Source organism: Furipterus horrens, unplaced genomic scaffold, assembly GCF_987537825.1.
Source record: "Furipterus horrens unplaced genomic scaffold, mFurHor1.1.pri manual_scaffold_10, whole genome shotgun sequence".
NCBI classification, from domain to species: domain Eukaryota; kingdom Metazoa; phylum Chordata; class Mammalia; order Chiroptera; family Furipteridae; genus Furipterus; species Furipterus horrens.
Window position 1 is genome coordinate 26966523 of NW_028327180.1, and position 16888 is coordinate 26983410.

General features: G+C 36.7%; 1 protein-coding gene across 2 annotated transcripts in view; it reads right to left on the bottom strand.

Annotated features, from left to right (window-relative positions):
• GUCY1A1 (guanylate cyclase 1 soluble subunit alpha 1) overlaps nt 1–16888 on the bottom strand; it is a 53394-nt gene that overhangs the window by 13763 nt on the left and 22743 nt on the right. For both annotated transcript variants that reach the window (XM_090288820.1, XM_090288821.1), the window contains exons 2-5: nt 11454–11819; nt 6342–6403; nt 2544–2602; nt 532–1241 (exon numbers count right to left, since the gene is read on the bottom strand). In XM_090288820.1, the coding sequence (XP_090144946.1) occupies nt 532–1241; nt 2544–2602; nt 6342–6403; nt 11454–11708 (1086 nt within the window). In that variant the 5' untranslated portion in view covers nt 11709–11819. The remainder of the gene's footprint in view (nt 1–531; nt 1242–2543; nt 2603–6341; nt 6404–11453; nt 11820–16888) is intronic.

A 16888-nucleotide genomic window follows, 5' to 3' on the forward strand; every position in this document is an offset into this window, starting at 1 on the left:
GTATCCTAAGAGTAAACAATTATCCAAGTTCTCTACCATGAGCCGACAGACCACCCCCCACATCCTCTAACAATTAACTAAACAAGTTATTGATTTTTCCATGTTTATTAAACATTTAATTAAAAAAAAACATTTAATTGGGTCCTATAAGAAAAGGATAATTTTTGTCCATTTGTTAAGAAAAATACTTCTTATTCTAAATTAAGTTAGGTACTGGATGATTGAAAACATATTTTATATAAATATTTTTATAATTCAGTTATAAAATGCTTCATCAAGATTTTAAAAGGTAGACTGCATTTAATGAACATTTGTGAAGTAAGGGTCAAGTAAAGAAGACATGCATGCAGAAAAAATCTTGTTTTAAATTTATTCTAGCCTTAAAAGTATTTTAGAATTATTTTAAATATTAATGTTTTATCAAAACACTTGAAGTGACACACATGTATGTGTGCCTTTTTTTGTTTGTTTCTGGTCTTTAAATATGAAATAATTGACCTCATATTCAAAATACTACTAAGTTTCTCTTACCCTTGAAGATTTCTTCACAGAGTTATCCCATCTCCTCACTCGGACCACAAATTGCATATTCAACATAGTCAAGATTCCGCTAAATGTTTGATTGACTTTCGGACTTAGAATTTCGAAGTACTCTTCAAAATTTGGCTTTCCTTGAAAGTCTCTCCTGTTCATCAGTCTCCTGATACCATTGCCAAATTGCAGAATTGTCATATCTTGGTCAAACATGAAATGAAATGGAAATGTCTTACAGAAGAGAGAATCAGGGATGACCAGTGAGGACTGGGGTTTGCCTGGGGACAGGGACGGTTTGATGCTTTTGACATGAACTGAGTATAACAAGTAGGGCTGATTAACAAACTCGCTACCATCATCACAGACACAGGAAGGCATTAATGAAACTGCCACTTCAGTTTCATACAAGATGTGAGCCGCTGCCTTAATGATGCCAGGAAGAATCAGGGACGTGGTCCTCTTAGGGAAGAAATAGTAAACGTTTAAGAAATCATGGTCTTTGTCCAGGCAGAGAATGGACACATCCTCCAGCCTACCCTTCTTTTCTGCTTCTTGGCAGTGGCTGCTCTGTTTCAGAAGGGTGCTGAAGCTATTTAAAAAATCTTTGAGGGTTCCTCCGACCACACCCAGGATGTGCTCATCTTCCTCATAACATATTTTGAAAAGCTCTTCACCAAGAGATTCTTTGATGATCTCCACAGGAACTCCTGAAAGCATATATTAACATTTTCTGCCATAACTGTGCTGTTACTATTATTTTAAACATTGTTTTATTTGATGATTTAGTTCCCTTTATAACTGGTAATAAGAGTTCCAATAGAAATTAAGCATCTATATTCAAATTATCTACACAGATTAGTTACTAAAATTCTGGTAACTGAATAAAAATCCAAAATCATCTATTTGAAAAATAATGATCCAATGAGTATAATATACAATCTTTATCTCCCTTAACTTAGCTATAACAGAGCAATTGGAATTGCAGGGTCAGATCCATTTCAGGAAAAGCTCTCCCCGCTTGGTAACAACAGAACCAGTGCACCTTGATGAAAGGGCATGCCCCCCCCCCTGCAGGACCCCCAGGAGAGTAAGCTTCAGACACAGGCATTAATTCGAAACACAGGTTGTGAAGCTCAACTTTGTCATTTTTCTTTAGAGATAATCTAAAGTAATTTTTTTTCTGAGTATAATAGCATCCTTGTTGGTTAATGTTACCCTAGTGAATATGTGTTTGGAAAACATTATTTACTTTCTTGAACTTCTTCCCTAACATCCTTTATTCTTTAAACTTTGTGTACCACCCTTTTTTTTTTTTTTTAATCTGTAACTGAGGAAAAACAATAGTGCCCTTTTCATAGTGCTGTTTTGATACATGGGGGAGATGCTTAGAATAGTACCTAGCTTCTAAGAAGGGTTCAATATAATTAGCAATAATCACCATTATTATTACTGCCATCTTAATATCTTGTACTTTTAGAAAAACTTAACTTGATGGGCTATGTATTCACACTGTGCAAAGGACTGTACAACAAATGTACTCATCTACTTGTTTCTCTAATTATTAACATGAGAACACTACTCACCCCTTTTCCCATGATTGTATCGAACCTCTTAAAAAATCCTTTATTTTACTTTGCTGAGAAGTATTTTTCATGTATAAACCAGGAACGCTTAGTTAAATTCAAGACCAAAGCTATAAATGCTTATGAGTCAGATTTCCATGCAGTCTTATCTAATTCTCAGCAAATAAACATTATAAGAAGAGGAAATATTTTAGGTCAAACAAAAACATACAGTATGGAAAAGAGTTATTCTTAAACTAAGACAATACATAACATTGAGCACTGCACACTGGAACTCACCAGCAAATACAAATAAATATTTTAGAAGAAAATACTAGTTCTACAAGTAAGTATTTTTTACTAGTAGAAAACATTAATTTACAAAAAAAAATCAGTTCTAAAATTATAATTATTTCCTAATCACATATATGTAAACAATTCTATTACCTGCTGCCAGGGCTTGGTCTGCAATTATTTTTTCAAAGTCTTCTCTTTCCACAGATTTTCTGAAAGTATTTCAATATCTTAAATTATAAAATGACAAAATAATGCTAAAACTTCAGATTCTAACAGATAAATTATGACAAATAATAACTTAAATTACCTTTTCTGTACAGGCAAAACTTGACTATCAAGGTTACATGAAAGGAGCAGTAGTGTGATATGTACAACCCAAAGCAATGTTGGAAAATCCCCAAATATACCTGATGCAGAGTGCTCCATCATTTTTTATGAAGTACTTACCTTTTAACTGAACTTTACTTAGGCTAATGTTATAGAGGTCTACACTGGCAGGGAACCTAGAATATGAAATGGCCCACAAGGGGATGGTGATAAGGCTGCCCAGAGTTTTTCTGAAAACCCAGTCAAGAAGAAAAATCTATATAACAATGGATTTCACTTTTAAGTATCCCTACTTTTTCCTAAAGCTAATTCACAGAAGGTCTATATATTTAACTCTCAGACATCTTTACATTAAATTGTATCCTTGATCTTGTATAAAATTGAGTAACTAAAGAAATCTATTCTTTATTCAATTACTATACTGGTTTCTATAACATAGAAGTTGATAATATAATAGCATACATTTTGATTGGTAGAAGGCTCTGGTAATTTCAGCTGGACAACTTGCTGCTGAAAATTTTTTTAATAATCTATTTATTTATTTGTTGTTAGTTTGTTTATTTATTTATTTATTTTTAGAGAGGGGGAAAGGAGAAAGAGAAGGAGAGGAACATCACTGTGTGGTTGCCTCTCACTCATGCCCCCAACCGGGGATCTGACGTGCAACCTAGTCATGTGCCCTGACTGGGAATCGAACCAGTGACACTTGGTTCACAGGCCGACGCTCAATTCACCGAGCCACAGCAGCCAGGGTTGCTGCCGAATTTTTTACGATGATTCCTGATAATGATGACCAATTATGAGCCAATTTGCCAAACTACAGAAGCATATTAAAGGACCCCCAAGTTCTGTTTGTGGTTCAGTTTGCCATTAGACAATCCAAGTTTACAAACAGGCATAAATCTATAATTTTTTAACAGATTTCAAAGAACATGATACATATAGAACAGTTTTAGAAGGAAATATTTTTAAGAAGGAAAATTGCTCAGTCTACTACTTTACCACATAAAGGTATATTACTTATAATTATTTAAATACCAGGTGGAAATATTTTTCTCATTTAAATGGGTTGAAGAGCACTAAACGGTATTATCTAGTTTGACATTAGAGGCCCTCAAACACCCTGATATATAGTACTTCTTTATAATATTGCACATCCGTATATTCTATAGTGTGCTCACCACCCAAAGCCTATTCTTCTCTCATCACCAAACCCCTTGATATATATTATTTTATATTAGTCAGTCTTTAGATTTGCTTCTCGTTTTTGCCATTTAAGTAACTTCTATTTTTTTCTAAAGAATTAGAGCAAATCTGCTCAGAGAATTATAATTCTGCCAATTCCCAGCACCCATGATATGAGACATGAGCAAAGTGAGGTAAACAGCACGTAGTGTAATTCAAAATAAGTTCCCTGTCTTTACCTTCAGAAAAGGAGGGGTCAGCTTGTATGTGCACCAGCAAATATGCAACACACACACACACACACACATGCACGCACACACACACATCACACACACACCAGCCATGAGTTCATGCATATGATGATGTGAACAAAAGTTCTAGGAAAAACAAAACAAAACAAAAGCTTTATGTGCAACCAACCCAGGAAGATACCAGCAGAATGGTTCTACTTCAACTCATCCACTTAAAGGATAGATGGCGGTGAGTAGGGAATTCCAGTCTTCCATTTAGGGACAGTTTGTTATTTAACATATTGGTGTTTTCCTTTTCAAGTTACATAGATAATAAGTAGTCTGCAAAAAGGAGTAAGGTGTGCTCAGCAGTTGGCAAGGGGAGAGCAGCAGAAATGACAGTTGCCGTCCAGAAAGATGGGGGGAAAACCCCAGAAACAAAGAGCGTACCCACGAATTTAAGAAGGGCAAAGCAGAGGGCAGCCATTTGGCCTATCAACAGGCATTCTTATGAGAAAAAAAAAAGGACACTCATCTTATTTCAACAACTGAATCATTACCGCTAGGACAATTTAAACGTATGATCAGCTAGGTAAGAAGTCAGGAAAGTGGTTAAGGATTTTTCAAGGTTTCCAAATTAAAAAAAAAAAAAAAATTGTTTGAGTTTTGAGATTTTTAAAAAAGATGCACTGCTGGGAACACACCGTGATGCAATGTCTGCATCTGTCCAGCTTCAGGAACATTTCAGAACACAAAGCCCTGAGAATAAATTTGGTGTAAAATGGCTGCCGAGGATTTCAGCAGGCAGACACAGTAGCAGCTAACTGACTTGGAGCTATCTTATCGGCTTGACTGAGAATTAAGGTCAGAGGTGTTCTGAAATGCCTGGCATATCTCTGTGTAAACAAAGCCCCTGTCAGACACAGGGATTTGCACTCTCTCCTTCTGGACCCGTCTGTGACCCCTTCTTGGCAGCCCGCTGCCTGCAGTCTGGGACCAGTTAGTCAGCACAGAAAATTAAGCACAGATAATCCACAGAACAGATTATTCACTCATGAGTAGTAGGGAGATGAATGAACATATAAAATATTTCTGCCAATGGGATTGGTTTGCAAAACTTCAATATTCACTTCTGTAAATTTGAACTCGAGAATTTATTCTATAATTTGCAGATTAAATAATCCTTTGGGATTTCAGGGAACCAAAAACAAGGTGAAATCAAGTTACCTGTCAGCAGTAATTGCCAAGATCTATTTGAAAGTTTAATGATAGAAATCAGATTTTTAAAATAATTCCCTTATATATTAAGCCTCTGCAGAAAGCTAGCTTAAAGAAAGTTTCAATGACACAGTACAAGAAAAAAAAGTGTAAACATAAGTGGTATTCAGTCAGTGCACCCCAGTGTAACCAACTGGAAATGAACTCTTTGAGTGCCATGCATAATACAAAATTTGGATCAGTGTGAGAAATAATTATATCAATATAAAACCTGAGGTACAAAAAAGAGAACAAAACATAAAATACAAATTATTCCATTGTTATTTACATGTATGGCCATCGTAAAGAGTCTCTGGGAGCCGCGCTAGCACTTTTGGGAAAATTTGTCAGAGTTGCTCACAGTGATGTTGGCACTCAAAGGGTGAAGATACTGAAATACTTCATAAGGATTAATAGTCGCTTCCCCAACCTCCCAAGTCACCCTCCTCCATCCTCTTCCATTTCATCTCCTCCTGATGCAGCACCTAAAAGTCTAACCTGGGGAGAAGGGCAGAAGTGGAACCCTGCTCCAACCTGTTAGCAGTACTCTTCAGGCAAGGAGTGTGCCCCGAGGGTTTGGTATTCATGCCTTTCCTGTTAAGTATTTTCGAAATTACCCCTTAGGAAAGAAGAGACCTATGGAATTTTGTTCAAAGCAGCAGGATATGGCAACATGGTTAAGTCATGGTCTCTGAAACACCCAGGCTGGAAACTCGGATCACCTTTTCCTAAACCCCTATGAACTTCTAAATATCTTACATACACTTGAGCTTAGTAATGCATAAAATGTGAGAAATAAGTGCACTTACTTTCAGATTAGTGGCAGCTAAAACACTTAATCCAGACTGGGCACTCAAAATAAACTGATACTTTCAGTAAGTATTGGTTATCAGTGATGGTATCAGGGATGGTAATAAGAAGTTCATACAACTAAAATTGTTCAATTTACCTGCTTTCTTTTATTTTGTGTTTTTCCAGCGTTCTCTGAAGTGCAAGATTCAGCCGCTCAAACTGAAAATTGAGAAGAAAAGTTGTAAACATCCTCTTAAATAATAATAAACATTCGTCTTGAAAGTTTCTTGGGAGGAAGCAGATACATCATCACAATAACGAGAAGTGTTGTGAATTTGCACTTTGGAAAGTGGAACTGATTTTCCACGGGTTTTCCAGACTTGGGAAGAGACAATGAGCTCATACTAATTTGAGTTTGGGTGTGGGTTGTAGACCACAGGCTTTGCCCTTGGTGGGTGGTCTCACTGACAGCCACAGAACAAGGGCAGGTGTGTCGGAATCCAAACAGAAGACTCCAATTCGGTAATGTCAGGTCTTCCAGGGAGGAATCCTGGGCATCACTTCCTCTGGGTCAGGAAACCCCCTTGGATGTGCCAATACCTCAGTGCCAGCATGGCTCAGGCCAAGCCAATCCTTGTTCCTTTCACAAATTCTACAACAGCCACACTAGTGACTCTCTGCCCTTAACTAAATTCATATTTATGTTTCATGTATCATTTACATCTCCTGGTCTAAAAAACTCTGGTGCTATCTCCGTCATTTCCCCTTTTTTTATCCCTTAAATCCAATCTGTCACCAAGATCAGCTGTTCATTGATTTGAAACAAATCTTAGATTTTCCCAATTTGTACTAAGTTCTTCTCTTTGAACTAATAATCTTCACCAAACACTTACAGTTTTACTCTTTTATGGATTTCATGAATTTTTCTATACTGTAAGATATTGCATATAAACTTCTGTATTTTAAATATTTGTTGACCATCTAGATTAATTCTCCTTAACTGCTCATTGTTCCTAGTTAATAAGGAGAAGGAGAGCATTGGTAAGTAGTGCTGCTAATTCTTTTGCATTCCATGTAAAAATTATATGTGTTTACATGGGTATGTATAACTGCTGATTCTTTCTCTCGTTTACCCAAAGTGAAGAATTTTCTGGCTATGTTCCAAGTTGGGAAATTCCTTTCTCCTTAAGAACTATTTATATCTCTCTCAGAGTTTCCACTGGTCAAATAAAGCAGGGAGTGTAGTTCAGCAAAATAGGCCAAGCTTCTGTTTTAAGAAATTAAGTTAAGAAGTTACAAAAAGGACTTCCATTTTAATGTGCATTATAGAGCTTAGAAAACTGAACTTTACTGAAAAAATAAAAGAGCTGAAAAAAATTAAAGAAAACAAATTTACAACATAGAACAACTTTTCTGAACTGTTCCGATAAGGAGCGGGAGGCTACGTCTGCCTCAGGATGAAAGAACGGTGGGCAGGAGACTTATCTGGTGGGCAGATTTACAGCACAGTCCTGGGGAACTGAATGATAGCAAAGGGGATGGCTGGCAGGTGAGAAACATGTTCAGAAGGGAAAATATGGGCATATTTCTCTGTCGTCTTTTAGGTAAGGAAGGAGAGACATTAAATAGAAGACTAAATAAAGTGGATTAGCCAGGGTGCTTGAAAAGCTTCAGTTTCTCAAGGGTCTTTTACTTTGTTGGAAGTTCTTCTGGCATTACTAACACCAGCATGCACAGGTGGATTAAAACTCATGAAAGTATGGTTTGCTGTGAGTTCTTTCTTCCTGCAAAACATACACAGATGGGCCAAGGGCTCATCGATAAAATGCATGAGCTCCCACTTTTGCTTCAGGCATTTGCTACCTGCCCTTATTGTTATTGTTTGTCTCCTCTACTAGAGTAGAATCTCCAAAAAGGGCAGAGAATACCTGTTTTGTTCATCACTATATGTCCAACACCTAGAACAGTACACAACCATAGGAGATGCTCAATATATACTGATGGAATGAATGAATGAATGACACTCCCTCATCAGCGATTCAAAGTTGTGAAGGCTTAATCTATAAAATTATATCAGTGAAGCGATAGAGTCAAGCACAGAGGTGTTACTCTTTTAGCTTGTTTACAAACAGATTTAGATTGTTTCCAATTTAAAATAATTTGAATTATATTTGCTTATATATGAATTGTTGCTCTGACCAGAAACTTTTGATGAACAGTGAAAGAAGAAAACCCATCCAATTCTGTCACTGAAGATTTTTTTTCTTTCTTCCGCTGTACACCTCAAACTAATACTAAATAATGTTGAATGTAAACTGTAATTGAAATAAATAAATAAATAAATAAAATAAGAATTTTTTTCTCCGTCCTCCCAAATGCTAGTGGAGACATTCTCTCCCTCTCTATCTTCCTAATTACACCATCACATTCTTCTATTGTATTCAGTCAAGATCCTTCTTGGCCTTTCATTTCCTTCCCACTCTCACTGGGAACTTTTTTTTCTAGTCCTTTCCATGTAATGTAAATGCTGTCATTGTAACAGAGAGGAGGAATGGTCCCTCTTTCCATTGCTGGGGTTGGTGAAACACATGTATTCCCGACTTTCCATTTTGATTCAGAACTTGATTTTCTACAGAAAAAGCTGCTAATGCCCTAACAAAGCTTTAGTAGCATACTCTAGTGATATTACGAGTTAACGGAGTGTTGTAGTTATTTTCATAACAAGATATTTCAATTCTTAAGGATAAACTATAATTCTTTTTTTTCTTCTGAAACCCAAATGTATTGAAATACATTTAGAAACTTGATGATTCTCCTTAAATCCTTAGTCTCATGAGATCTTTGATTTGCGGTAATATCATCTATTTAAACATATTTGAATTAAATTCAGTAAGTGGGTTCTGATGTTTTACAACTGTGGCTAATACTGCATTGCAAGCTCCTAAACACACTATGCCCGAAGAGCATACAGGATTTTTGGGGAGCAACAGTCACGACTAATGAGCGAACAATATTATAATAGAAAGAGCAATAAATTATGAATAAGGTGCACAGATCTTTTCATCTCTCCAGTTATCCCTTTTACTAAAAGCAAGTGCCCTAAATTTTTATGCCTTGATTTCTTCCAACAGAAATGAAAAGTTTGAAGTAGATGATCAATAAGGTCTTTTAAAGCCCTACTATTCCACTACTTTAGAATGATATCTCCTACTTTAAGTTTTCTAAGAATAATAAAATTTAATTTTTTCCCCTCATAAAAACATTAATTGAGAAATGAAATCTGATTATCTGAAATGAAAACTATGATGTTGTCAAATTGTATTTTGAGTCTCTTTCTTTGAACTATTGATACAACTGAAACTAAAGAGTATAATGTGAATAAATGCCTACTTAAAAAAAATAAGTTATTTAATTGGAAACATGCAGATGTTTGGACAGTTGATGAAGTAATCTATGTTATTATTACACAGTTCAAATATAACCAACATGAGGACATGTCATAAGGCAAATGGCCTCAGTTGTCAGAAAGGAGTTCTACTCAACAATGTCAGTTATATCCCTTCTGTCTCTTAGAATTCTTCATTGATCTTAGACAAAAGGTCAAGAAGTGATGCCTCTTGGAATTCTTATAGCCTTGCCTTCAACATCTGCTACATGACAGTATAGTCAAATCTCAATGATTATTCTTACGAGTTCACAAACAACACAGATTATTCTAAACAAAGATAAAGACAAAAGTAAAACATTTATATTGGCATTTTGAATATTTTAACATGTGTATTACTTCTACTTAAAAAATTCAAAATCTTAACATGTATTACTTCTACTTTAGGAACTCAAAATCTATCAAACAAAACAACAAAGCCAGCCCAATAATGACAAGGCTCAGGAGAAGTATGGAGGCTCTCCAGCTTCCCCATCATCACCATCTGTTCCTCTCTGGGCACCACATTCTGTCTTTGGAAATGAGAATACCAACCACTTCCCAGACTGTGATGCCAACCAACTCCCTGACAAGGGTTACATCCCTCATCCCAGCCAACGCTGGCTCTCTAGTGACTAGCATAGGGTGAGAATAATTAAGTATTTCCATTTCAAAGGCTACTAACCAAAATTCTATTGTGGTAGTATTGTATTTGGAATAAGTTCTTTCAACTTTCTGCAAATTCTAATTTATCCATGTTTCAAGCATCAATTCAAGTCTCCTCTTTCTCAGTCACTTGAGCCTATATTGTTTGACAGCAGCAATTGCTCTACCCTTCAAAAACTGTGTGACTTTGGTCAACTTACTTAATTCCCCTAGTCCTTGGAAGTGAAACAAGAGGAATCTGAAGTTCCTTTTAGTCCTCAAAGTCAGCAAGTCTGTAGTTTTTCAGTGCTTTGGTGTTGAGTCAGTTAAAAATCGGCAGTGGACTGTGATAACTAGAGTCTAATTATGGGAATGTCCAATCTCACAGGTTAAGTGAGTTTTGATACAACTGAACGCTGATGGAGGAAGGAAAATATCACCGACACATTGAGCAACTGTTCTCTTTAGCCCTGCAAGGGGTTGGGGGAGCTCTCTACATGGCCCTTCTGTTCCTAAGATACTTGACCTAAGAAGGTGCTCCAGATTTCTAAATGGTATTAGGCTACCCAGCTCATGGCACTATTTCGAGAAGTGTCTGAGCTAACAACACAGATATTGGTGATCACAGGCCAATGACTCTGACCCCAAAGAGCAGGTCAAACCTGGCTTGAGCAGAGATTTCAGACTCAGAAGTAGGAGTACAAGGGAGATTTTCCCACCTCAACAATTGTCTGGTGATACATGATACTCTTTGGAGTTGGAAGGACAGAATATGGCAGAGAGTAAGGAACTAAATTTAAAATAATAGTTAACAACTACTAGCCATTTGTGGCACGGCAAGGGGTATGAATCACTTCACCTCATGACCATTAAAACTCTAGAATGTAGAAACTGTTATTATTTCCATTTTATGGATAAGACAGCTGATGCTAAGGGACTAAGCAGTTGCTCAAAGTTATAAAGCTTGTCGGAGTGCAAGATACTTTCGAAAAGAATTCAAGATGTTAAACATCTTAAGATAAACACAGTTTAAGAATATGATTGCCTTAAAGGAATGTTTTTGTACGTTTCTAGGAAATATGCTACATCCATCATAGTCCTGAAAGTGAGAAAGCAAGTGTTTACATCTTCCTTAGAAAAACATTCTTTTTTTACAGTTTTCAAAATATCAGGAAAAATCCTGAAAAGGCAAGCACTCACCTCTGGGAAAATCAGCTTGCAAATGCTCTCCGCCAAAGTGTGAAGATAGACTCGGCTCCGGCTGGTCTTTCTTTTAGGAAGACTTCCTTGTGCATTCTTCTCAGGAACGTCCTGACAGATGGGGGGAGCGGCTTTGCAGCTCTCCGAGCTTCCTGCTACCTCTTCTGCTGGCTCATTAGGAACCTGTCCCGGTGCCAGTAAGGAGAAAGGACACTCCCCTGTGATCTTGAGGTCCTTCAGCTTTGTACAGAACATGGTGTTGGTGACCTCACCCTGCTGTGGATCTAGTCCTGTGAGCTGGTCTTCTTATGTGGGACTGACAAATAGAAGCCACAATCAGATCACGGACACTGGTGACTGGGGTGTCTATGGAGAGTAGAAAGAACAGAAAGAGTGACTTGGAATGCTTATGAAAACAGAAAAAGACAGGTATGCAAAAGCAAAGACCATACAGTCATATTGCATTTTCCAGTAAAAAAAAAAAAAAAAAATTCTAGTGGAAATGTCAATTATAACATGGATGGAACATTGGTAAAGACCTTTAATATGTGTGCACTTTTAGTATACTAGTAAAATACTTGCATTTAACATTTCAATATTTTTCAAATGGAATGTAATTTTCTCTGAAGTACTAACTAATGATATCCATTTTTATAAGCCATTTGGTCTAGCTTGATTCTGCATGGGTGGAACACTATGGTTTTCAGATAGAAGCTAAGTCAAAATGTATGTTTCATTAGTGCTAATACCACTACAATCTCACCATGCTCTCATTTCTGATAAATCAGAATATCTTAAAACAATGTCTCCCAAATATACCCCAGAATATTTATATAACTGATGCCTAAGTATATGTTTTCAGACTGAAACACTGTCTGGGTGTGAGTTCAGCTTATCAACAGTGCTAATGATCTTGCTTAACTGAGTTCACCAACTATTTCCATCCTTGGAAAATCAAAGACACAAGAAAGAGTGGAAAAGAACTTACGTTTACTTAGCCTCTGCTACGTGCCTGGGAGCTCTGTACTTACATTTAGGCCTTACAGGAATTATTTAATTATCACAGCAACCTTATTTCACAAGTATTATTATTTCTAAAGAGCCAGAGCTCAAAAGTTTAGGTCATTTACTTTCATTTGAAATGCCAGAAAGCGATGAAGCTAGAGTTGAAATGTAGGCCCATTTCACTCCACAGTCAATGAATTTTCTATTAACCCAAGCTCACATTACAAAATTACACTAATTTCTAAATAATCATGCTTAATTTATAAATTAGAATTAGTTTAGCTTAAAAATATGGCTTAGAAGTTTATATTAAGAAGCAAACAAGAACATAATTCTCCTACTCATTGGATGATGGTATTTAAATCATCCAGGACAGAGCCTTATATTTCAGTCTTTAGAACTAGCATTCAATTAATTTTTTTCTTTCCTACACACCTAACTACCCTTAATGGGTTCTTAATACGTATAAGCAATGGTTTGTATATTGTCACAGGTAAGTCATTTAATAAGTTTAGAGCAATGGACAATCCACTTTCTGAACTGAAACATGTAAGAAACCAAACTCAACAACCTTTGCGGTCATGGGATATTAAGTAAGAGTGCAGGTTATGGATGCTGACGTCCAGAAGAAGCTGCCAGTACTCTATGTTACTTAAAGTCATACCCCAAACCTGTGACCAACATGTAATTTATGAATCCTCGGGAAGGTACAAGGAAGATCCTATATATTTTTGAGCAGAAAACAAATTCTGCCTGACTAGAAGAGGAAGCTGTCTACTCCCAGCAGGTTTGGAATGGTAACTTGGATTCTGAAAGACCTAAACATTTAAAGCTCTCAACAGTATTTCTTTAAGACTCAATTTTACAGATATTTATCTCAGGCCTTACTGCATCTCAGCATGATTCTACTACTATTTAGTAATTGCTGTGTTCATGTACAAATTAGATCAGCGGTCCACAGATCCGTCCGTAAAGGGCCAGAAAACAGATACCTTCAGCTTTATAGGTCTCTATCAATGATTCAGTTCTGCCATTGCTGCATGAAAGCAATCAACATAGATGTGTTTCCATAAAACTTTATTTGCAAAATCAGGTTGTAGACTTGATCCACAGGCTGTAGTTTTCTGACCTCTGGATGTAAAAAGCTGAGTATGTTAACTGAAGCATTTTAATCCAAATATCATTTTGATGATAAGACAAGTTACTTCTTCATCTCCTCTGCCCAGCCACCCCCAAAATATAATGGCCTATGCATATTCAGTTTTGCACAACATGTAAGTAAAAAAAAAGAGATTATAGTAGATAGTATTAAATAATTATTGATTTATAAAGAGTATAATACTATTATTTTGTATTAATTTTCAGGAAGAGGAGCTGTTTTTCAGTTATATCAAAACATAACCACAGCAATTAGAAGAAGAAAGAATTAGAGGAAGAATAGTTAGAATTTTTGAAGGCACTCAAATAAAAGCGAAGGTGATAAAAAATAGAATTCTGATTACAGATTGAATTTAATGAAGGTATAGAACTACTTCCTAAAATAAGTTATTCTGGTACATATTATAACTTCAGTACTGTGTTAAGGAGTTTATATAATGTAGTTTATGATAAAGTCTTCCATTAACTTAATCTTCTCATTAATAATGAATTTACAAACTCTTGTCCCCAAACCCAATATTTTTATTCTCATCTTCCCATTCGATATCACTGCAACAGGATAAAACTGACCAGCCATCCTTCCTTGAGATTCTACCATATTGCACAGTACTATAACTTCCAGAAAATATGCCTAACACTGTTTTTAATTAAACTAAAAACAGCAACAGGAAACAAATTGTTCATACTTCAAGATCAGTTAAGTGTTTAGTCTCATTAAATCACAAATGTATAAACAAACTAATTAGCATTCTTCATCTGTTCAACGGATGAAATTACACCATGAAACAGATGCACACAGTGCTGATACCTTGGAAACCTACGTTTGTCTTGTGCTTGCCTGCCAGGAACACAGTCTAGGTTCCTCGACTCAACCAGTGATATGTTTTATTTTCAACATTAGCAGTAACTTCACAAACGACTTGGTCACTTGCAATTCAATACATAGCTTGTGGTAGAAATTACAATAGCACATTAAGGAAAAAGCAAATTAATTAAAGGAATGCATTTGGTGACAAAGCCTTGGCAAGAAGTCGGGGTGTATGTTCTCAGAAACTGGGAGTAGTATTTGCCATTCCCAGAGTTGATGATTAAACAGCCTCCAAATATACTGAATGCTCTCTCCCTCTTACTAGTAAGTGATTAACTGCTATGGTGAGAATAATAGCCCAGTTATTTGCTTCATATTAATAATCTGTATGCCTTATTGTTCAGGTAAGGGGGCTCGCCATCATTTCAACTATAGGAGCTAATGAAGCACAAAAACCTTGTTTTCTACCAGTAAAACGACCTGAGAAAAACACCCCACAGGTAATCTCTGACACAGAAAGCTTTTCTTTTCTTTTTCTTTTGCAACAGCAGGTCTGAAAAAGCAGGTTTTAACTAGAAATAGTATGTGCGTGTGTGTGGGAGGGGGGTACCTAACAACTAAATCTCTACAGTAAAAAACAAACAAACAAAAGCACGCAAATAAATACATCCCATGATCAATGTCAGACCTAGCACCTCGCTATGCTAAAATCTATGATTAAAGACATAGAAGTGCTTTAAGATGAAATTCCAAAGTCCAGATTTTTAAAAGTAGCTAAAAGGAAAAGACAACTTCAAAACAAACTACCTTAGTAAGGATAAAGTTTGCATAGTCCAGAACAAACTGTAACAGCCATTTTTATAAACATATGTCAAGAAAACAGCCTAATTTTCAGGTAGGCTGAAAGTCTTTAAAAAAAAAAAAAAGGGTTCATTCCTCCAAAATTGAAAAAAAATTAAATAAAGTCCCATAAATCAGGCTTTTAAAATGCGTTTTGTTTTACTTTGCAGTTCGAAATATTTATAGAACTTTCCCCTATGATATATCAGGCAAGTAGGATGAAGTAGTAGAAAAACTGGTGAGAAGGTCCAAATCTTCCCAATCTAAGTTAAGAAGAAGACAAGCAAATGACAGACTCTTTCAGGCCATCACTCCTCCCTGGCTTTATATAGTCATGCTTCTGATAAGATAAGGCCTTATGTGCTGTGTTCACCTTCTTAAACATTTATTTTCAAGCCTCCAACTCTCTGGCTTTTGTGGCCACTATGTTATTGAAACCCTCCTTGCTAAACTCAACAATAAGCTGCTGAAAGTTAAACCTCAAGAATCGTTCGGCTTTTGGTGAGGTTGAATTCTCCATGTTATTTGCATTTTCCTGTATATAATCTCCACTCCCACAGATTCTTTGACACACTGGATTGTCTCCTACTTGATTCATTCATTCGTTCCCTTTTCATTCTATTCAATGAATATTTATGGATGGCTTCCGTGTGTCAGGCGCGTGCCCTCATGGAGTTTCCTATGCAGCAGGGAAACTATTTCGGACACATCAGTTCAAGGGCGACATGTGCTACAAACAAGGGAAGCACACAGCACTCTAAGAATGCAAATCAAGGATCCAAACCTAGTCCCAGGAGAAAGAGATATCTGAGCTGCACTGTTATGTTGAGCCAGGTGAAGGCAGTTGGAGAGAGAACAGCATGCCTAGAGGCCAAGGCAGCGCTAGTCATGCTCTAGGAACTGAATTAATCCCAGCCTGGCTAGAGCCTGGGGTCAGGGAGAACAAGGCAGTGGTGAGAGATGAAACAGACAGAGGTCCGGATCTGGGGGACTCTGTACCCCCCGTTAAATAAATTAAAACCCTATTCTAAGGGCAAACAACCAAAGGACTAAGAAGTAAGAAAGTGAATAGATTGGGTTGGATTTTTAAAAGGTTATTTGGAATGCAGAATGAGAAATGGGCCAGAGTTGGATAGGTGGCTGATCTGCGTTTCACTAAGAGGAACCCTGAGATTAGAAAAGTAGATCAATTCCAGAAGGATTTCAGGGAGCGAATCCACAAGCCTTTGCGAGATAGAGATAGACGTGGGCACTGAAGAAAAGGGAGGATACGTTCTTCTGACTTTAATTTACTTCTCAATACTACAGCCAAAGGAAGGCTCTCAGGCCATACAGAGCAATCAAATAGTCCATGATGCATTTCCCATGACTTTGGTTATTGAATTATGACTAGGCACAGATTTTAGGTTTTCAGGATTACATGACACCTTGTAAAGCTGGAGTACTCCAGCTCTCCCGTTAAAATCCCCATTTACGAAGCAATTTCTCCTTAAAAAGCTCAGACATGGAAAAGTTGACTTCAATTTACATTACAGAACAGAGCATTTGACTTTCCCAATGACTATACTTGCATTAAAGTGCAAAGTAGGTGGCTACCTTCCATCTTTAAATTTTGTAACAATAC